A 22,900-nucleotide genomic window follows, 5' to 3' on the forward strand; every position below is an offset into this window, starting at 1 on the left:
GCTACGGTGTGTGACTAATGAATACACCCCTGTGACTGATGTCTACTGGACTATTTAAAGAGCAACAGATCGACAACCAGAGTACTATTCCCTCTGTTCAACCTCCTTGATTGGATTTACACAACCTCAAAGAACTCTGTGAGGACTTGTTACCCACTCTGCCTGGCCGCTAAAACCTCAGATATTCTCCTGCTGAGAAGATTAAACCTCATAGAGGTTGAGAAGAAAAAAGATAACAAGCCCTGATATCGTCTCCTCGTCTCCTCGGACACCAAAAGATAACAAGCCTGATATCGTCTCCTCGTCTCCTCGGACACCAAAAGATAACAAGCCTGATATCGTCTCCTCGTCTCCTCGGACACCAAAAGATAACAAGCCTGATATCGTCTCCTCGTCTCCTCAGACACCAAAAGATAACAAGCCTGATATCGTCTCCTCGTCTCCTCAGACACCAAAAGATAACAAGCCTGATATCGTCTCCTCGGACACCAAAAGATAACAAGCCTGATATCGTCTCCTCGTCTCCTCGGACACCAAAAGATAACAAGCCTGATATCGTCTCCTCGGACACCAAAAGATAACAAGCCCTGATATCGTCTCCTCGTCTCCTCGGACACCAAAAGATAACAAGCCTGATATCGTCTCCTCGTCTCCTCGGACACCAAAAGATAACAAGCCTGATATCGTCTCCTCGGACACCAAAAGATAACAAGCCCTGATATCATCTCCTCGTCTCCTCGGACACCAAAAGATAACAAGCCTGATATCGTCTCCTCATCTCCTCAGACACCAAAAGATAACAAGCCTGATATCGTCTCCTCGGACACCAAAAGATAACAAGCCTGATATCGTCTCCTCGTCTCCTCGGACACCAAAAGATAACAAGCCTGATATCGTCTCCTAGGACACCAAAAGATAACAAGCCTGATATCGTCTCCTCGTCTCCTCGGACACCAAAAGATAACAAGCCTGATATCGTCTCCTCGGACACCAAAAGATAACAAGCCCTGATATCGTCTCCTCGTCTCCTCGGACACCAAAAGATAACAAGCCTGATATCGTCTCCTCGTCTCCTCGGACACCAACAACAGTGAAAGTCAAGTGTAGTTTATTGTCGTTCCTGTATCCTAAACATGTCTCCATCGAGGTCTGTTGAGGCTCCTTTCTCCAGTGGGCAGTATGTGTCTTGTCAGTCTGTGCCTGTTCCTCTGTCCATCTCCTTCTCTGGATCGGGGTTCCTGGCTACGTACCAGTTGGGTGTGGCCCAGAGCATGCTGGACCGGTCCCCCTGGGTGCTGCAGGCGGCCCCTAAGGTCATGGGGGCCTCAGCCGGATCCCTGGTAGCCGCGGCCGTAGTCTGTGGATCCAGTCTGGGTAAGAGAGTTAATTATGCTGAGAAGTTGATGTGAGATGCTGTTGATTGAAGTTTTAATCATTCTGTGAATATGTACGTGTGTGTGTGTGTACATGTGTGTGTACATGCGGGTCGGTGTCTGTGCCAAGCTGACTGTTTATGTGTGTGTGTGTGTGTGTGTGTGTGTGTGTGTGTGTGTGTCTGTGTGTGTGTGTGTCTGTGTGTGTGTATGTCTAAATGTGTGTGTGTGTCTAAATGTGTGTGAGCCAAGCTGACTGTTTATGTGTGTGTGTGTGTGTGTGTGTGTGTGTGTGTGTGTGTGTGTGTGTGTGTGTGTGTGTGTGTGTGTGTGTGTGTGTGTGTGTGTGTGTGTGTGTGTCTGTGTGTGTGTCTGTGTGTGTGTATGTCTAAATGTGTGTGTGTGTCTAAATGTGTGTGAGCCAAGCTGACTGTTTATGTGTGTGTGTGTGTGTGTGTGTCTGTCTATGTGCGCGTGTGTGTGTGTGTGTGTAACAAGTTGACTGCTTATGTGTGTGTGTCTGTCTAAATGTGTCTGTCTGTCTGTGTGTGTGTGTCTCTGTGTGTGTGTTGTGTGTGTGTGTGTGTGTGTGTGTGTGTGTGTGTGTGTGTGTGTGTGTGTGTGTGTGTGTGTGTGTGTGTGTGTGTGTGTGTGTGTGTGTGTGTATAACAAGCTGACTGTTTATGTGTGTGTGTCTGTCTGTCTGTTTATGTGTGTGTGTGTGTGTGTGTGTGTGTGTGTGTGTGTGTGTGTGTGTGTGTGTGTGTGTGTGTGTGTGTGTGTGTGTGTGTGTGTGTGTGTGTGTGTCTGTCTATGTGCGCGTGTGTGTGTGTGTGTGAAACAAGTTGACTGCTTATGTGTGTGTGTCTGTCTAAATGTGTCTGTCTGTCTGTGTGTGTGTGTCTCTGTGTGTGTGTGTGTGTGTGTGTGTGTGTGTGTGTGTGTGTGTGTGTGTGTGTGTGTGTGTGTGTGTGTGTGTGTGTGTGTGTGTGTGTGTGTGTGTGTGTGTGTGTAACAAGCTGACTGTTTATGTGTGTGTGTGTGTGTCTGTCTATGCGTCTGTGTGCCATGCAGACATGGTGCGAGATGAGATGCTGAGGTTTGTGCGGCAGATGAGGGGCCATGTCCTGGGGCCGCTGCATCCTGCGGGGAACGTGTCTGTGTGGATAGAGCGCATGCTGCGCCTCTTGCTACCGGCCAACGCCCACATCATGGCCAGCGGACGCCTGGCCATCGCCATGACGCGCATCCCAGACGGACAGAACATCATGGTGTCAAAGTTCACGTCCAGAGAGGACGTGGTACAGGTAAATCTCAGTTCACCGTGAGTAAATCTCAGTTTACAGTGAGTAAATCTCAGTTTACTGTGAGTATATCTCAGTTTACATCTCAGTTTACAGTGAGTAAATCTCAATTTACTGTGAGTAAATCTCAGTTTATAGTGAGTAAATCTCAGTTTACCTTGAGTAAATTTCAGTTTACCGTGAGTAAATATCAATTTACAGTGAGTAAATCTCAGTTTACCGTGAGTAAATCTCAGTTTACCGTGAGTAAATCTCAGTTTACAGTGAGTAAATCTCAGTTTACTGTGAGTAGATCTCAGTTTGCAGTGAGTAAATCTCAGTTTGCAGTGAGTAAATCTCAGTTTGCAGTGAGTAAATCTCAGTTAACAGTGAGTAAATCTCAGTTTGCAGTGAGTAAATCTTAGTTTACAGTGAGTAAATCTCAGTTTGCAGTGAGTAAATCTCAGTTTGCAGTGAGTAAATCTCAGTTTACCGTGAGAAAATCTCAGTTTACAGTGAGTAAATCTCAGTTTACCTTGAGTAAATCTCAGTTTACAGTGAGTAAATCTCAGTTTACCGTGAGTAAATCTCAGTTTACCATGAGTAAATCTCAGTTTACAGTGAGTATATCTCAGTTTACATCTCAGTTTAAAGTGAGTAAATCTCAGTTTACAGTGAGTAAATCTCAGTTTACTGTGAGTAAATCTCAGTTTACATCTCAGATTACAGTGAGTAAATCTCAGTTTACTGTGAGTAAATCTCAGTTTACAGTGAGTAAATCTCAATTTACTGTGAGTAAATCTCAGTTTATAGTGAGTAAATCTCAGTTTACCGTGAGTAAATTTCAGTTTACCGTGAGTAAATATCAATTTACAGTGAGTAAATCTCAGTTTACCGTGAGTAAATCTCAGTTTACCGTGAGAAAATCTCAGTTTACAGTGACTAAATCTCAGTTTACCTTGAGTAAATCTCATTTTACAGTGAGTAAATCTCAGTTTACCGTGAGTAAATCTCAGTTTACCGTGAGTAAATCTCAGTTTACAGTGAGTATATCTCAGTTTACATCTCAGTTTACAGTGAGTAAATCTCAGTTTACAGTGAGTAAATCTCAGTTTACTGTGAATAAATCTCAGTTTACATCTCAGTTTACAGTGAGTAAATCTCAGTTTACTGTCAGTAAATCTCAGTTTACAGTGAGTAAATCACAGTAGTTTACAGTGAGTAAATCTCAGTTTACAGTGAGTAAATCTCAATTTACTGTGAGTAAATCTCAGTTTATAGTGAGTAAATCTCAGTTTACCGTGAGTAAATTTCAGTTTACCGTGAGTAAATATCAATTTACAGTGAGTAAATCTCAGTTTACCGTGAGTAAATCTCAGTTTACAGTGAGTATATCTCAGTTTACTGTGAGTAAATCTCAGTTTACATCTAAGTTTACAGTGAGTAAATCACAGTAGTTTACAGTGAGAAAATTTCAGTTTACAGTGAGTAAATCTCAGTTTACAGTGAGTAAATCTCAGTTTGCAGTGAGTAAATCTCAGTTTGCAGTGAGTAAATCTCAGTTTACAGTGAGTAAATCTCAGTTTGCAGTGAGTAAATCTCAGTTTGCAGTGAGTAAATCTCAGTTAACAGTGAGTAAATCTCAGTTTACAGTGAGTAAATCTCAGTTTGCAGTGAGTAAATCTCAGTTTACAGTGAGTAAATCTCAGTTTACCGTGAGAAAATCTCAGTTTACCGTGAGAAAATCTCAGTTTACAGTGAGTAAATCTCAGTTTACCGTGAGAAAATCTCAGTTTACAGTGAGTAAATCTCAGTTTACCTTGAGTAAATCTCAGTTTACAGTGAGTAAATCTCAGTTTACCGTGAGTAAATCTCAGTTTACCGTGAGTAAATCTCAGTTTACAGTGAGTATATCTCAGTTTACATCTCAGTTTACAGTGAGTAAATCTCAGTTTACAGTGAGTAAATGTCAGTTTACTGTGAGTAAATCTCAGTTTACATCTCAGTTTACAGTGAGTAAATCTCAGTTTACTGTGAGTAAATCTCAGTTTACAGTGAGTAAATCACAGTAGTTTACAGTGAGTAAATCTCAGTTTACAGTGAGTAAATCTCAATTTACTGTGAGTAAATCTCAGTTTATCGTGAGTAAATCTCAGTTTACCGTGAGTAAATTTCAGTTCACCCTGAGTAAATATCAATTTACAGTGAGTAAATCTCAGTTTACCGTGAGTAAATCTCAGTTTACTGTGAGTAAATCTCAGTTTACAGTGAGTATATCTCAGTTTACATCTCAGTTTACAGTGAGTAAATCTCAGTTTACAGTGAGTAAATCTCAGTTTACTGTGAGTAAATCTCAGTTTACATCTAAGTTTACAGTGAGTAAATCTCAGTTTACTGTGAGTAAATCTCAGTTTACAGTGAGTAAATCACAGTAGTTTACAGTGAGTAAATCTCAGTTTACAGTGAGTAAATCTCAGTTTACAGTGAGTAAATCTCAGTTTACCGTGAGTAAAAGTCAGTTTACCGTGAGAAAATTTCAGTTTACAGTGAGTAAATCTCAGTTTACAGTGAGGAAATCTCAGTTTACAGTGAGTAAATCTCAGTTTACCGTGAGTAAATCTCAGTTTACCGTGAGTAAATCTCATTTTACAGTGAGTATATCTGTTTACATCTCAGTTTACAGTGAGTAAATCTCAGTTTACAGTGAGTAAATCTCAGTTTACTCTGAGTAAATCTCAGTTTACATCTCAGTTTACAGTGAGTAAATCTCAGTTTATTGTGAGTAAATCACAGTAGTTTACAGTGAGTAAATCTCAGTTTACAGTGAGTAAATCTCAGTTTACAGTGAGTAAATCTCAGTTTATAGTGAGTAAATCTCAGTTTACCGTGAGTAAATTTCAGTTTACCGTGAGTAAATATCAATTTACAGTGAGTAAATCTCAGTTTACCGTGAGTAAATCTCAGTTTACCGTGAGAAAATCTCAGTTTACAGTGACTAAATCTCAGTTTACCTTGAGTAAATCTCAGTTTACAGTGAGTAAATCTCAGTTTACCGTGAGTAAATCTCAGTTTACCGTGAGTAAATCTGAGTTTACCGTGAGTATATCTCAGTTTACATCTCAGTTTACAGTAAGTAAATCTCAGTTTACAGTGAGTAAATCTCAGTTTACTGTGAGTAAATCTCAGTTTACATCTCAGTTTACAGTGAGTAAATCTCAGTTTACAGTGAGTAAATCTCAGTTTACTGTTAGTAAATCTCAGTTTACAGTGAGTAAATCACAGTAGTTTACAGTGAGTAAATCTCAGTTTACAGTGAGTAAATCTCAATTTACTGTGAGTAAATATCAATTTACAGTGAGTAAATCTCAGTTTACCGTGAGTAAATCTCAGTTTACCGTGAGTAAATCTCAGTTTACAGTGAGTATATCTCAGTATACATCTCAGTTTACAGTGAGTAAATCTCAGTTTACAGTGAGTAAATCTCAGTTTACTGTGAGTAAATCTCAGTTTACATCTAAGTTTACAGTGAGTAAATCTCAGTTTACTGTGAGTAAATCTCAGTTTACAGTGAGTAAATCACAGTAGTTTTCAGTGAGAAAATTTCAGTTTACAGTGAGTAAATCTCAGTTTACAGTGAGGAAATATCAGTTTACAGTGAGTAAATCTCAGTTTACAGTGAGTAAATCTCAGTTTGCAGTGAGTAAATCTCAGTTTACAGTGAGTATATCTCAGTTTACATCTCAGTTTACAGTGAGTAAATCAGTTCACTGTGAGTAAATCTCAGTTTACATCTCAGTTTACAGTGAGTAAATCTCAGTTTACAGTGAGGAAATCTCAGTTTACTGTGAGTAAATCAGTTTACAGTGAGTAAATCTCAGTTTGCAGTGTGTAAATCTCAGTTTGCAGTGAGTAAATCTCAGTTAACAGTGTGTAAATCTCAGTTTACAGTAAGTAAATCTCAGTTTGCAGTGAGTAAATCTCAGTTTACAGTGAGTAAATCTCAGTTTACCGTGAGAAAATCTCAGTTTAAAGTGAGTAAATCTCAGTTTACCTTGAGTAAATCTCAGTTTACAGTGAGTAAATCTCAGTTTACCGTGAGTAAATCTCAGTTTACAGTGAGTATATCTCAGTTTACATCTCAGTTTACAGTGAGTAAATCTCAGTTTACAGTGAGTAAATCTCAGTTTACTGTGAGTAAATCTCAGTTTACATCTCAGTTTACAGTGAGTAAATCTCAGTTTACTGTGAGTAAATCTCTGTTTACAGTGAGTAAATCACAGTAGTTTACAGTGAGTAAATCTCAGTTTACAGTGAGTAAATCTCAGTTTACAGTGAGTAAATCTCAATTTACTGTGAGTAAATCTCAGTTTATAGTGAGTAAATCTCAGTTTACCGTGAGTAAATTTCAGTTTACCATGAGTAAATATCAATTTACAGTGAGTAAATCTCAGTTTACCGTGAGTAAATCTCAGTTTACCGTGAGTAAATCTCAGTTTACCTTGAGTAAATCTCAGTTTACCGTGAGTAAATCTCAGTTTACAGTGAGTATATCTCAGTTTACATCTCAGTTTACAGTGAGTAAATCTCAGTTTGCAGTGAGTAAATCTCAGTTCACAGTGAGTAAATCTCAGTTTGCAGTGAGTAAATCTCAGTTTACAGTGAGTAAATCTCAGTTTGCAGTGAGTAAATCTCAGTTAACAGTGAGTAAATCTCAGTTTACAGTGAGTAAATCTCAGTTTGCAGTGAGTAAATCTCAGTTTACAGTGAGTAAATCTCAGTTTACCGTGAGAAAATCTCAGTTTACAGTGAGTAAATCTCAGTTTACCTTGAGTAAATCTCAGTTTACAGTGAGTAAATCTCAGTTTACCGTGAGTAAATCTCAGTTTACCGTGAGTAAATCTCAGTTTACAGTGAGTATATCTCAGTTTACATCTCAGTTTACAGTAAGTAAATCTCAGTTTACAGTGAGTAAATCTCAGTTTACTGTGAGTACATCTCAGTTTACATCTCAGTTTACAGTGAGTAAATCTCAGTTTACTGTGAGTAAATCTCTGTTTACAGTGAGTAAATCACAGTAGTTTACAGTGAGTAAATCTCAGTTTACAGTGAGTAAATCTCAATTTACTGTGAGTAAATCTCAGTTTATAGTGAGTAAATCTCAGTTTACCATGAGTAAATTTCAGTTTACCATGAGTAAATATCAATTTACAGTGAGTAAATCTCAGTTTACCGTGAGTAAATCTCAGTTTACCGTGAGTAAATGTCAGTTTACAGTGAGTATATCTCAGTTTACATCTAAGTTTACAGTGAGTAAATCTCAGTTTACTGTGAGTAAATCTCAGTTTACAGTGAGTAAATCACAGTAGTTTACAGTGAGTAAATCTCAGTTTGCAGTGAGTAAATCTCAGTTTACAGTGAGTAAATCTCAGTTTACAGTGAGTAAATCTCAGTTTACAGTGAGTAAATCTCAGTTTACCGTGAGTAAATGTCAGTTTACCGTGAGAAAATTTCAGTTTACAGTGAGTAAATCTCAGTTTACAGTGAGGAAATCTCAGTTTACAGTGAGTAAATCTCAGTTTACAGTGAGTAAATCTCAGTTTACCTTGAGTAAATCTCAGTTTACAGTGAGTAAATCTCAGTTTACCGTGAGTAAATCTCAGTTTACCGTGAGTAAATCTCAGTTTACAGTGAGTATATCTCAGTTTACATCTCAGTTTACAGTGAGTAAATCTCAGTTTACTGTGAGTAAATCTCAGTTTACAGTGAGTAAATCACAGTAGTTTACAGTGAGTAAATCTCAGTTTACAGTGAGTAAATCTCAATTTACTGTGAGTAAATCTCAGTTTATAGTGAGTAAATCTCAGTTTACCGTGAGTAAATTTCAGTTCACCTTGAGTAAATATCAATTTACAGTGAGTAAATCTCAGTTTACCGTGAGTAAATCTCAGTTTACCGTGAGTAAATCTCAGTTTACAGTGAGTATATCTCAGTTTACATCTCAGTTTACAGTGAGTAAATCTCAGTTTACAGTGAGTAAATCTCAGTTTACTGTGAGTAAATCTCAGTTTACATCTAAGTTTACAGTGAGTAAATCTCAGTTTACTGTGAGTAAATCTCAGTTTACAGTGAGTAAATCACAGTAGTTTACAGTGAGTAAATCTCAGTTTACAGTGAGTAAATCTCAGTTTACAGTGAGTAAATCTCAGTTTACAGTGAGGAAATCTCAGTTTACAGTGAGTAAATCTCAGTTTACCGTGAGTAAATCTCAGTTTACCGTGAGTAAATCTCATTTTACAGTGAGTATATCTGTTTACATCTCAGTTTACAGTGAGTAAATCTCAGTTTACAGTGAGTAAATCTCAGTTTACTGTGAGTAAATCTTAGTTTACATCTCAGTTTACAGTGAGTAAATCTCAGTTTATTGTGAGTAAATCACAGTAGTTTACAGTGAGTAAATCTCAGTTTACAGTGAGTAAATCTCAGTTTACAGTGAGTAAATCTCAATTTATAGTGAGTAAATCTCAGTTTACCGTGAGTAAATTTCAGTTTACCGTGAGTAAATATCAATTTACAGTGAGTAAATCTCAGTTTACCGTGAGTAAATCTCAGTTTACCGTGAGAAAATCTCAGTTTACAGTGACTAAATCTCAGTTTACCTTGAGTAAATCTCAGTTTACAGTGAGTAAATCTCAGTTTACCGTGAGAAAATCTCAGTTTAAAGTGAGTAAATCTCAGTTTACCTTGAGTAAATCTCAGTTTACAGTGAGTAAATCTCAGTTTACCGTGAGTAAATCTCAGTTTACAGTGAGTATATCTCAGTTTACATCTCAGTTTACAGTGAGTAAATCTCAGTTTACAGTGAGTAAATCTCAGTTTACAGTGAGTATATCTCAGTTTACATCTCAGTTTACAGTGAGTAAATCTCAGTTTACTGTGAGTAAATCTCAGTTTACAGTGAGTAAATCACAGTAGTTTACAGTGAGTAAATCTCAGTTTACCGTGAGTAAATCTCAGTTTACCGTGAGTAAATCTCAGTTTACAGTGAGTATATCTCAGTTTACATCTCAGTTTACAGTGAGTAAATCTCAGTTTACTGTGAGTAAATCTCAGTTTACAGTGAGTAAATCACAGTAGTTTACAGTGAGTAAATCTCAGTTTACAGTGAGTAAATCTCAATTTACTGTGAGTAAATCTCAGTTTATAGTGAGTAAATCTCAGTTTACCGTGAGTAAATTTCAGTTCACCTTGAGTAAATATCAATTTACAGTGAGTAAATCTCAGTTTACCGTGAGTAAATCTCAGTTTACCGTGAGTAAATCTCAGTTTACAGTGAGTATATCTCAGTTTACATCTCAGTTTACAGTGAGTAAATCTCAGTTTACAGTGAGTAAATCTCAGTTTACTGTGAGTAAATCTCAGTTTACATCTAAGTTTACAGTGAGTAAATCTCAGTTTACTGTGAGTAAATCTCAGTTTACAGTGAGTAAATCACAGTAGTTTACAGTGAGTAAATCTCAGTTTACAGTGAGTAAATCTCAGTTTACAGTGAGTAAATCTCAGTTTACAGTGAGGAAATCTCAGTTTACAGTGAGTAAATCTCAGTTTACCGTGAGTAAATCTCAGTTTACCGTGAGTAAATCTCATTTTACAGTGAGTATATCTGTTTACATCTCAGTTTACAGTGAGTAAATCTCAGTTTACAGTGAGTAAATCTCAGTTTACTGTGAGTAAATCTTAGTTTACATCTCAGTTTACAGTGAGTAAATCTCAGTTTATTGTGAGTAAATCACAGTAGTTTACAGTGAGTAAATCTCAGTTTACAGTGAGTAAATCTCAGTTTACAGTGAGTAAATCTCAATTTATAGTGAGTAAATCTCAGTTTACCGTGAGTAAATTTCAGTTTACCGTGAGTAAATATCAATTTACAGTGAGTAAATCTCAGTTTACCGTGAGTAAATCTCAGTTTACCGTGAGAAAATCTCAGTTTACAGTGACTAAATCTCAGTTTACCTTGAGTAAATCTCAGTTTACAGTGAGTAAATCTCAGTTTACCGTGAGAAAATCTCAGTTTAAAGTGAGTAAATCTCAGTTTACCTTGAGTAAATCTCAGTTTACAGTGAGTAAATCTCAGTTTACCGTGAGTAAATCTCAGTTTACAGTGAGTATATCTCAGTTTACATCTCAGTTTACAGTGAGTAAATCTCAGTTTACAGTGAGTAAATCTCAGTTTACTGTGAGTAAATCTCAGTTTACATCTCAGTTTACAGTGAGTAAATCTCAGTTTACTGTGAGTAAATCTCTGTTTACAGTGAGTAAATCACAGTAGTTTACAGTGAGTAAATCTCAGTTTACAGTGAGTAAATCTCAGTTTACAGTGAGTAAATCTCAATTTACTGTGAGTAAATCTCAGTTTATAGTGAGTAAATCTCAGTTTACCGTGAGTAAATTTCAGTTTACCATGAGTAAATATCAATTTACAGTGAGTAAATCTCAGTTTACCGTGAGTAAATCTCAGTTTACCGTGAGTAAATCTCAGTTTACCTTGAGTAAATCTCAGTTTACCGTGAGTAAATCTCAGTTTACAGTGAGTATATCTCAGTTTACATCTCAGTTTACAGTGAGTAAATCTCAGTTTGCAGTGAGTAAATCTCAGTTCACAGTGAGTAAATCTCAGTTTGCAGTGAGTAAATCTCAGTTTACAGTGAGTAAATCTCAGTTTGCAGTGAGTAAATCTCAGTTAACAGTGAGTAAATCTCAGTTTACAGTGAGTAAATCTCAGTTTGCAGTGAGTAAATCTCAGTTTACAGTGAGTAAATCTCAGTTTACCGTGAGAAAATCTCAGTTTACAGTGAGTAAATCTCAGTTTACCTTGAGTAAATCTCAGTTTACAGTGAGTAAATCTCAGTTTACCGTGAGTAAATCTCAGTTTACCGTGAGTAAATCTCAGTTTACAGTGAGTATATCTCAGTTTACATCTCAGTTTACAGTAAGTAAATCTCAGTTTACAGTGAGTAAATCTCAGTTTACTGTGAGTACATCTCAGTTTACATCTCAGTTTACAGTGAGTAAATCTCAGTTTACTGTGAGTAAATCTCTGTTTACAGTGAGTAAATCACAGTAGTTTACAGTGAGTAAATCTCAGTTTACAGTGAGTAAATCTCAATTTACTGTGAGTAAATCTCAGTTTATAGTGAGTAAATCTCAGTTTACCATGAGTAAATTTCAGTTTACCATGAGTAAATATCAATTTACAGTGAGTAAATCTCAGTTTACCGTGAGTAAATCTCAGTTTACCGTGAGTAAATGTCAGTTTACAGTGAGTATATCTCAGTTTACATCTAAGTTTACAGTGAGTAAATCTCAGTTTACTGTGAGTAAATCTCAGTTTACAGTGAGTAAATCACAGTAGTTTACAGTGAGTAAATCTCAGTTTGCAGTGAGTAAATCTCAGTTTACAGTGAGTAAATCTCAGTTTACAGTGAGTAAATCTCAGTTTACAGTGAGTAAATCTCAGTTTACCGTGAGTAAATGTCAGTTTACCGTGAGAAAATTTCAGTTTACAGTGAGTAAATCTCAGTTTACAGTGAGGAAATCTCAGTTTACAGTGAGTAAATCTCAGTTTACAGTGAGTAAATCTCAGTTTACCTTGAGTAAATCTCAGTTTACAGTGAGTAAATCTCAGTTTACCGTGAGTAAATCTCAGTTTACCGTGAGTAAATCTCAGTTTACAGTGAGTATATCTCAGTTTACATCTCAGTTTACAGTGAGTAAATCTCAGTTTACTGTGAGTAAATCTCAGTTTACAGTGAGTAAATCACAGTAGTTTACAGTGAGTAAATCTCAGTTTACAGTGAGTAAATCTCAATTTACTGTGAGTAAATCTCAGTTTATAGTGAGTAAATCTCAGTTTACCGTGAGTAAATTTCAGTTCACCTTGAGTAAATATCAATTTACAGTGAGTAAATCTCAGTTTACCGTGAGTAAATCTCAGTTTACCGTGAGTAAATCTCAGTTTACAGTGAGTATATCTCAGTTTACATCTCAGTTTACAGTGAGTAAATCTCAGTTTACAGTGAGTAAATCTCAGTTTACTGTGAGTAAATCTCAGTTTACATCTAAGTTTACAGTGAGTAAATCTCAGTTTACTGTGAGTAAATCTCAGTTTACAGTGAGTAAATCACAGTAGTTTACAGTGAGTAAATCTCAGTTTACAGTGAGTAAATCTCAGTTTACAGTGAGTAAATCTCAGTTTACAGTGAGGAAATCTCAGTTTACAGTGAGTAAATCTCAGTTTACCGTGAGTAAATCTCAGTTTACCGTGAGTAAATCTCATTTTACAGTGAGTATATCTGTTTACATCTCAGTTTACAGTGAGTAAATCTCAGTTTACAGTGAGTAAATCTCAGTTTACTGTGAGTAAATCTTAGTTTACATCTCAGTTTACAGTGAGTAAATCTCAGTTTATTGTGAGTAAATCACAGTAGTTTACAGTGAGTAAATCTCAGTTTACAGTGAGTAAATCTCAGTTTACAGTGAGTAAATCTCAATTTATAGTGAGTAAATCTCAGTTTACCGTGAGTAAATTTCAGTTTACCGTGAGTAAATATCAATTTACAGTGAGTAAATCTCAGTTTACCGTGAGTAAATCTCAGTTTACCGTGAGAAAATCTCAGTTTACAGTGACTAAATCTCAGTTTACCTTGAGTAAATCTCAGTTTACAGTGAGTAAATCTCAGTTTACCGTGAGTAAATCTCAGTTTACCGTGAGTAAATCTGAGTTTACCGTGAGTATATCTCAGTTTACATCTCAAATCAAATCAAATCAAATTTATTTTTATATAGCCCTTCGTACATCAGCTGATATTCTCAAAGTGCTGTACAGAAACCCAGCCTAAAACCCCAAACAGCAAGCAAAGCATGTGAAAGAAGCACGGTGGCTAGGAAAAACTCCCTAGGAAAAACTCCCTAGAAAGGCCAAAAACCTAGGAAGAAACCTAGAGAGGAACCAGGCTATGAGGGGTGGCCAGTCCTCTTCTGGCTGTGCAGGGTGGATATTATAACAGAACATGGTCAAAATGTTAAAATGTTAAAATGTTCATAAATGACCAGCATGGTCAAATAATAATAATCATAGTAGTTGTCGAGGGTGCAACAAGCACGTCCGGTGAACAGGTCAGGGTTCCATAGCCGCAGGCAGAACAGTTGAAACTGGAGCAGCAGCACATCTCAGTTTACAGTGAGTAAATCTCAGTTTACAGTGAGTAAATCTCAGTTTACTGTGAGTAAATCTCAGTTTACTGTGAGTAAATCTCAGTTTACATCTCAGTTTACAGTGAGTAAATCTCAGTTTACTGTGAGTAAATCACAGTAGTTTACAGTGAGAAAATTTCAGTTTACAGTGAGTAAATCTCAGTTTACAGTGAGGAAATATCAGTTTACAGTGAGTAAATCTCAGTTTACAGTGAGTAAATCTCAGTTTGCAGTGAGTAAATCTCAGTTTACAGTGAGTATATCTCAGTTTACATCTCAGTTTACAGTGAGTAAATCAGTTCACTGTGAGTAAATCTCAGTTTACATCGCAGTTTACAGTGAGTAAATCTCAGTTTACAGTGAGGAAATCTCAGTTTACTGTGAGTAAATCAGTTTACAGTGAGTAAATCTCAGTTTGCAGTGTGTAAATCTCAGTTTGCAGTGAGTAAATCTCAGTTAACAGTGTGTAAATCTCAGTTTACAGTAAGTAAATCTCAGTTTGCAGTGAGTAAATCTCAGTTTACAGTGAGTAAATCTCAGTTTACCGTGAGAAAATCTCAGTTTAAAGTGAGTAAATCTCAGTTAACCTTGAGTAAATCTCAGTTTACAGTGAGTAAATCTCAGTTTACCGTGAGTAAATCTCAGTTTACAGTGAGTATATCTCAGTTTACATCTCAGTTTACAGTGAGTAAATCTCAGTTTACAGTGAGTAAATCTCAGTTTACTGTGAGTAAATCTCAGTTTACATCTCAGTTTACAGTGAGTAAATCTCAGTTTACTGTGAGTAAATCTCAGTTTACAGTGAGTAAATCACAGTAGTTTACAGTGAGTAAATCACAGTAGTTTACAGTGAGTAAATCTCAGTTTACAGTGAGTAAATCTCAATTTACTGTGAGTAAATCTCAGTTTATAGTGAGTAAATCTCAGTTTACCGTGAGTAAATTTCAGTTTACCATGAGTAAATATCAATTTACAGTGAGTAAATCTCAGTTTACCGTGAGTAAATCTCAGTTTACCGTGAGTAAATCTCAGTTTACCGTGAGTAAATCTCAGTTTACAGTGAGTATATCTCAGTTTACATCTCAGTTTACAGTGAGTAAATCTCAGTTTGCAGTGAGTAAATCTCAGTTCACAGTGAGTAAATCTCAGTTTGCAGTGAGTAAATCTCAGTTTACAGTGAGTAAATCTCAGTTTGCAGTGAGTAAATCTCAGTTAACAGTGAGTAAATCTCAGTTTACAGTGAGTAAATCTCAGTTTGCAGTGAGTAAATCTCAGTTTACAGTGAGTAAATCTCAGTTTACCGTGAGAAAATCTCAGTTTACAGTGAGTAAATCTCAGTTTACCTTGAGTAAATCTCAGTTTACAGTGAGTAAATCTCAGTTTACCGTGAGTAAATCTCAGTTTACCGTGAGTAAATCTCAGTTTACAGTGAGTATATCTCAGTTTACATCTCAGTTTACAGTGAGTAAATCTCAGTTTACAGTGCGTAAATCTCAGTTTACTGTGAGTAAATCTCAGTTTACATCTCATTTTACAGTGAGTAAATCTCAGTTTACTGTGAGTAAATCTCTGTTTACAGTGAGTAAATCACAGTAGTTTACAGTGAGTAAATCTCAGTTTACTGTGAGTAAATCTCTGTTTACAGTGAGTAAATCACAGTAGTTTACAGTGAGTAAATCTCAGTTTACAGTGAGTAAATCTCAATTTACTGTGAGTAAATCTCAGTTTATAGTGAGTAAATCTCAGTTTACCGTGAGTAAATTTCAGTTTACCATGAGTAAATATCAATTTACAGTGAGAAAATCTCAGTTTACCGTGAGTAAATCTCAGTTTACCGTGAGTAAATCTCAGTTTACAGTGAGTATATCTCAGTTTACATCTAAGTTTACAGTGAGTAAATCTCAGTTTACTGTGAGTAAATCTCAGTTTACAGTGAGTAAATCACAGTAGTTTACAGTGAGTAAATCTCAGTTTGCAGTGAGTAAATCTCAGTTTACAGTGAGTAAATCTCAGTTTACAGTGAGTAAATCTCAGTTTACCGTGATTAGATGTCAGTTTACCGTGAGAAAATTACAGTTTACAGTGAGGAAATCTCAGTTTACAGTGAGGAAATCTCAGTTTACAGTGAGTAAATCTCAGTTTACAGTGAGTAAATCTCAGTTTGCAGTGAGTAAATCTCAGTTTACAGTGAGTATATCTCAGTTTACATCTCAGTTTACAGTGAGTAAATCAGTTCACTGTGAGTAAATCTCAGTTTACATCTCAGTTTACAGTGAGTAAATCTCAGTTTACAGTGAGTAAATCTCAGTTTACAGTGAGTAAATCTCAGTTTACTGTGAGTAAATCTCAGTTTACCATGAGTAAATCTCAGTTTACCATGAGTAAATATCAATTTACAGTGAGAAAATCTCAGTTTACCGTGAGTAAATATCAGTTTACAGTGAGTAAATCTCAGTTTACTGTGAGTAAATCTCAGTTTACAGTGAGTATATCTCAGTTTACATCTCAGTTTACAGTGAGTAAATCTCAGTTTACCGTGAGTAAATCTCAGTTTACGGTGAGTAAATCTCTGTTTACATCTCAGTTTACAGTGAGTAAATCTCAGTTTACAGTGAGTAAATCACTGTAGTTTACTGTGAGTAAATCTCAGTTTAGAGTGAGTAAATCTCAGTTTACAGTGAGTAAATCTCAGTTTACAGTGAGTAAATCTCAGTTTACGGTGAGTAAATCTCAGTTTACAGTGAATAAATCTCAGTTTACATCTCAGTTTGCAGTGAATAAATCTCAGTTTACATCTCAGTTTACAGTGAGTAAATCTCAGTTTACTGTGAGTAAATCTCTGTTTACAGTGAGTAAATCACAGTAGTTTACAGTGAGTAAATCTCAGTTTACAGTGAGTAAATCTCAATTTACTGTGAGTAAATCTCAGTTTATAGTGAGTAAATCTCAGTTTACCGTGAGTAAATTTCAGTTTACCGTGAGTAAATATCAATTTACAGTGAGTAAATCTCAGTTTACCGTGAGTAAATCTCAGTTTACCGTGAGTAAATCTCAGTTTACAGTGAGTATATCTCAGTTTACATCTCAGTTTACAGTGAGTAAATCTCAGTTTACAGTGAGTAAATCTCAGTTTACTGTGAGTAAATCTCAGTTTACATCTAAGTTTACAGTGAGTAAATCTCAGTTTACTGTGAGTAAATCTCAGTTTACAGTGAGTAAATCACAGTAGTTTACAGTGAGTAAATCTCAGTTTACAAAGAGTAAATATCAATTTACAGTGAGAAAATCTCAGTTTACAGTGAGTAAATCTCAGTTTACAGTGAGTAAATCTCAGTTTACAGTGAGTAAATCTCAGTTTACCGTGAGTAAATGTCAGTTTACCGGGAGAAAATTTCAGTTTACAGTGAGGAAATCTCAGTTTACAGTGAGTAAATCTCAGTTTACAGTGAGTAAATCTCAGTTTGCAGTGAGTAAATCTCAGTTTACAGTGAGTATATCTCAGTTTACATCTCAGTTTACAGTGAGTAAATCTCAGTTTACAGTGAGTAAATTTCAGTTTACAGTGAGTAAATCTCAGTTTACTGTGAGTAAATCTCAGTTTACCATGAGTAAATCTCAGTTTACCATGAGTAAATATCAATTTACAGTGAGAAAACCTCAGTTTACCGTGAGTAAATATCAGTTTACAGTGAGTAAATCTCAGTTTACAGTGAGTAAATCTCAGTTTACCATGAGTAAATCTCAGTTTACTGTGAGTAAATCTCAGTTTACAGTGAGTATATCTCAGTTTACATCTCAGTTTACAGTGAGTAAATCTCAGTTTACCGTGAGTAAATCTCAGTTTACAGTGAGTAAATCTCTGTTTACATCTCAGTTTACAGTGAGTAAATCTCAGTTTATAGTGAGTAAATCACTGTAGTTTACTGTGAGTAAATCTCAGTTTAGAGTGAGTAAATCTCAGTTTACAGTGAGTAAATCTCAGTTTACAGTGAGTAAATCTCAGTTTACGGTGAGTAAATCTCAGTTTACAGTGAGTAAATCTCAGTTTACATCTCAGTTTGCAGTGAATAAATCTCAGTTTACCGTGAGTAAATCTCAGTTTACCGTGAGTAAATTTCAGTTTACCGTGAGTAAATATCAATTTACATGGAGAAAATCTCATTTTACAGTGAGTAAATCTCAGTTTACATCTCAGTTTACAGTGAGTAAATATCAATTTACAGTGAGAAAATCTCAGTTTACAGTGAGTAAATCTCAATTTACAGTGAGTAAATCTCAGTTTACAGTGAGTAAATCTCAGTTTACCGTGAGTAAATGTCAGTTTGCAGTGAGTAAATCTCAGTTTGCAGTGAGTAAATTTCAGTTTACAGTGAGTAAATCTCAGTTTACTGTGAGTAAATCTCAGTTTACCATGAGTAAATCTCAGTTTACCGTGAGTAAATATCAATTTACAGTGAGAAAACCTCAGTTTACCGTGAGTAAATATCAGTTTACAGTGAGTAAATCTCAGTTTACAGTGAGTAAATCTCAGTTTACCATGAGTAAATCTCAGTTTACTGTGAGTAAATCTCAGTTTACAGTGAGTATATCTCAGTTTACATCTCAGTTTACAGTGAGTAAATCTCAGTTTACCGTGAGTAAATCTCAGTTTATAGTGAGTAAATCACTGTAGTTTACTGTGAGTAAATCTCAGTTTAGAGTGAGTAAATCTCAGTTTACAGTGAGTAAATCTCAGTTTACAGTGAGTAAATCTCAGTTTACGGTGAGTAAATCTCAGTTTACAGTGAGTAAATCTCAGTTTACATCTCAGTTTGCAGTGAATAAATCTCAGTTTACCGTGAGTAAATCTCAGTTTACCGTGAGTAAATTTCAGTTTACCGTGAGTAAATATCAATTTACATGGAGAAAATCTCATTTTACAGTGAGTAAATCTCAGTTTACATCTCAGTTTACAGTGAGTAAATATCAATTTACAGTGAGAAAATCTCAGTTTACAGTGAGTAAATCTCAATTTACAGTGAGTAAATCTCAGTTTACAGTGAGTAAATCTCAGTTTACCGTGAGTAAATGTCAGTTTGCAGTGAGTAAATCTCAGTTTGCAGTGAGTAAATCTCAGTTTACAGTGAGTAAATCTCAGTTTACAGTGAGTAAATCTCAGTTTGCAGTGAGTAAATCTCAGTTTACAGTGAGTATATCTCATTTTACATCTCAGTTTACAGTGAGTAAATCATTTCACTGTGAGTAAATCTCAGTTTACATCTCAGTTTACAGTGAGTAAATGTCAGTTTACAGTGAGTAAATCTCAGTTTACCGTGAGTAAATCTCAGTTTACAGTGAGTAAATCTCTGTTTACAGTGAGTAAATCTCAGTTTACAGTGAGTAAATCTCAGTTTACAGTGAGTAAATCTCAGTTTACAGTGAGTAAATCTCAGTTTACGGTGAGTAAATCTCAGTTTACAGTGAGTAAATCTCAGTTTACATCTCAGTTTGCAGTGAATAAATCTCAGTTTACCGTGAGTAAATTTCAGTTTACCGTGAGTAAATTTCAGTTTACCGTGAGTAAATATCAATTTACATGGAGAAAATCTCAGTTTACAGTGAGTAAATCTCAGTTTACAGAGAATAAATCTCAGTTTACCGTGAGTAAATCTCAGTTTAGAGTGAGTAAATCTCAGTTTACATCTCAGTTTACAGTGAGTAAATCTCAGTTTACAGTGAGTAAATCTCAGTTTACAGTGAGTAAATCTCAGTTTACCATGAGTAAATCTCAGTTTATCGTGAGTAAATATGAATTTACAGTGAGAAAATCTCAGTTTACAGTGAGTAAATCTCAGTTTACAGTGAGTAAGTCTCTGTTTACATCTCAGTTTACAGTGAATAAATCTCAGTTTACAGTGAGTAAATCTCAGTTTACCATGAGTAAATCTCAGTTTACCGTGAGTAAATATGAATTTACAGTGAGAAAATCTCAGTTTACAGTGAGTAAATCTCAGTTTACAGTGAGTAAGTCTCTGTTTACATCTCAGTTTACAGTGAATAAATCTCAGTTTACAGTGAGTAAATCTCAGTTTACAGTGAGTAAATCTCAGTTTACGGTGAGTAAATCTCAGTTTACAGTGATTAAATCTCAGTTTAAATCTCAGTTTACAGTGAGTAAATCTCAGTTTACCGTGAGTTTACAGTGAGTAAATCTCAGTTTACAGTGAGTAAATCTCAGTTTGCAGTGAGTAAATCTCAGTTTACATCTCAGTTTACAGTGAGTAAATTTCAGTTTACAGTGAGTAAATCTCAGTTTACAGTGAGTAAATCTCAGTTTACAGTGAGTAAATCTCAGTTTAAATCTCAGTTTACAGTGAGTAAATCTCAGTTTACCATGAGTAAATCTCAGTTTACATCTCAGTTTACAGTGAGTAAATCTCAGTTTACCGTGAGTAAATCTCAGTTTACCGTGAGTAAATCTCAGATTACAGTGAGTAAATCTCAGTTTACATCTCAGTTTACAGTGAGTAAATTTCAGTTTACAGTGAGTATATCTCAGTTTACATCTCAGTTTACAGTGAGTAAATCTCAGTTTACCGTGAGTAAATCTCAGTTTACAGTGAGTAAATCTCTGTTTACATCTCAGTTTACAGTGAGTAAATCTCAGTTTACAGTGAGTAAATCACTGTAGTTTACTGTGAGTAAATCTCAGTTTAGAGTGAGTAAATCTCAGTTTACCGTGAGTAAATTTCAGTTTACCGTGAGTAAATATCAATTTACATGGAGAAAATCTCAGTTTACAGTGAGTAAATCTCAGTTTACATCTCAGTTTACAGTGAGTAAATATCAATTTACAGTGAGAAAATCTCAGTTTACAGTGAGTAAATCTCAGTTTACAGTGAGTAAATCTCAGTTTACAGTGAGTAAATCTCAGTTTACCGTGAGTAAATGTCAGTTTACCGTGAGAAAATTTCAGTTTACAGTGAGTAAATCTCAGTTTACAGTGTGGAAATCTCAGTTTGCAGTGAGTAAATCTCAGTTTGCAGTGAGTAAATCTCAGTTTACAGTGAGTAAATCTCAGTTTACAGTGAGTAAATCTCAGTTTGCAGTGAGTAAATCTCAGTTTACAGTGAGTATATCTCAGTTTACTTCTCAGTTTACAGTGAATAAATCAGTTCACTGTGAGTAAATCTCAGTTTACATCTCAGTTTACAGTGAGTAAATGTCAGTTTACAGTGAGTAAATCTCAGTTTACCGTGAGTAAATCTCAGTTTACAGTGAGTAAATCTCAGTTTACATCTCAGTTTACAGTGAGTAAATCTCAGTTTACTGTGAGTAAATCTCAGTTTACTGTGAGTAAATCTCAGTTTACAGTGAGTAAATCTCAGTTTACAGTGAGTAAATCACAGTAGTTTACAGTGAGTAAATCTCAGTTTACAGTGAGTAAATATCAATTTACAGTGAGAAAATCTCAGTTTACAGTGAGTAAATCTCAGTTTACAGTGAGTAAATCTCAGTTTACAGTGAGTAAATGTCAGTTTACCGTGATTAAATGTCAGTTTACCGTGAGAAAATTCTCAGTTTACAGTGAGTAAATCTCAGTTTACAGTGAGTAAATCTCAGTTTGCAGTGAGTAAATCTCAGTTTACAGTGAGTATATCTCAGTTTACATCTCAGTTTACAGTGAGTAAATCAGTTCACTGTGAGTAAATCTCAGTTTACATCTCAGTTTACAGTGAGTAAATCTCAGTTTACAGTGAGTAAATCTCAGTTTACAGTGAGTAAATCTCAGTTTACTGTAAGTAAATCTCAGTTTACAGTGAGTAAATCTCAGTTTACCATGAGTAAATCTCAGTTTACCGTGAGTAAATATCAATTTACAGTGAGAAAATCTCAGTTTACCTTGAGTAAATATCAGTTTACAGTGAGTAAATCTCAGTTTACAGTGAGTAAATCTCAGTTTTACATGAGTAAATCTCAGTTTACTGTGAGTAAATCTCAGTTTACAGTGAGTATATCTCAGTTTACATCTCAGTTTACAGTGAGTAAATCTCAGTTTACCGTGAGTAAATCTCAGTTTATAGTGAGTAAATCACTGTAGTTTACTGTGAGTAAATCTCAGTTTAGAGTGAGTAAATCTCAGTTTACAGTGAGTAAATCTCAGTTTACAGTGAGTAAATCTCAGTTTACGGTGAGTAAATCTCAGTTTACAGTGAGTAAATCTCAGTTTACATCTCAGTTTGCAGTGAATAAATCTCAGTTTACCGTGAGTAAATCTCAGTTTACCGTGAGTAAATTTCAGTTTACCGTGAGTAAATATCAATTTACATGGAGAAAATCTCATTTTACAGTGAGTAAATCTCAGTTTACATCTCAGTTTACAGTGAGTAAATATCAATTTACAGTGAGAAAATCTCAGTTTACAGTGAGTAAATCTCAATTTACAGTGAGTAAATCTCAGTTTACAGTGAGTAAATCTCAGTTTACCGTGAGTAAATGTCAGTTTGCAGTGAGTAAATCTCAGTTTGCAGTGAGTAAATTTCAGTTTACAGTGAGTAAATCTCAGTTTACTGTGAGTAAATCTCAGTTTACCATGAGTAAATCTCAGTTTACCGTGAGTAAATATCAATTTACAGTGAGAAAACCTCAGTTTACCGTGAGTAAATATCAGTTTACAGTGAGTAAATCTCAGTTTACAGTGAGTAAATCTCAGTTTACCATGAGTAAATCTCAGTTTACTGTGAGTAAATCTCAGTTTACAGTGAGTATATCTCAGTTTACATCTCAGTTTACAGTGAGTAAATCTCAGTTTACCGTGAGTAAATCTCAGTTTATAGTGAGTAAATCACTGTAGTTTACTGTGAGTAAATCTCAGTTTAGAGTGAGTAAATCTCAGTTTACAGTGAGTAAATCTCAGTTTACAGTGAGTAAATCTCAGTTTACGGTGAGTAAATCTCAGTTTACAGTGAGTAAATCTCAGTTTACATCTCAGTTTGCAGTGAATAAATCTCAGTT

At 35.5% G+C, this 22,900-nt stretch overlaps 1 protein-coding gene across 2 annotated transcripts in view; it reads left to right on the forward strand.

Annotated features, from left to right (window-relative positions):
* Window positions 1–388: 388 nt before the first annotated feature.
* pnpla1 (patatin-like phospholipase domain containing 1) overlaps window positions 389–22,900 on the forward strand; it is a 75,450-nt gene continuing 52,938 nt past the window's right edge. For both annotated transcript variants that reach the window (XM_045695260.2, XM_045695261.2), the window contains exons 1-2: window positions 389–1,374; window positions 2,448–2,680. In XM_045695260.2, coding sequence (XP_045551216.1) covers window positions 1,134–1,374; window positions 2,448–2,680 — 474 coding nt within the window. In that variant the 5' untranslated portion in view covers window positions 389–1,133. The remainder of the gene's footprint in view (window positions 1,375–2,447; window positions 2,681–22,900) is intronic.

The sequence above is a fragment of the Salmo salar genome, chromosome 15 (genome assembly GCF_965601325.2).
Source record: "Salmo salar chromosome 15, fSalSal1, whole genome shotgun sequence".
Taxonomy (NCBI): Eukaryota; Metazoa; Chordata; class Actinopteri; order Salmoniformes; family Salmonidae; genus Salmo; species Salmo salar.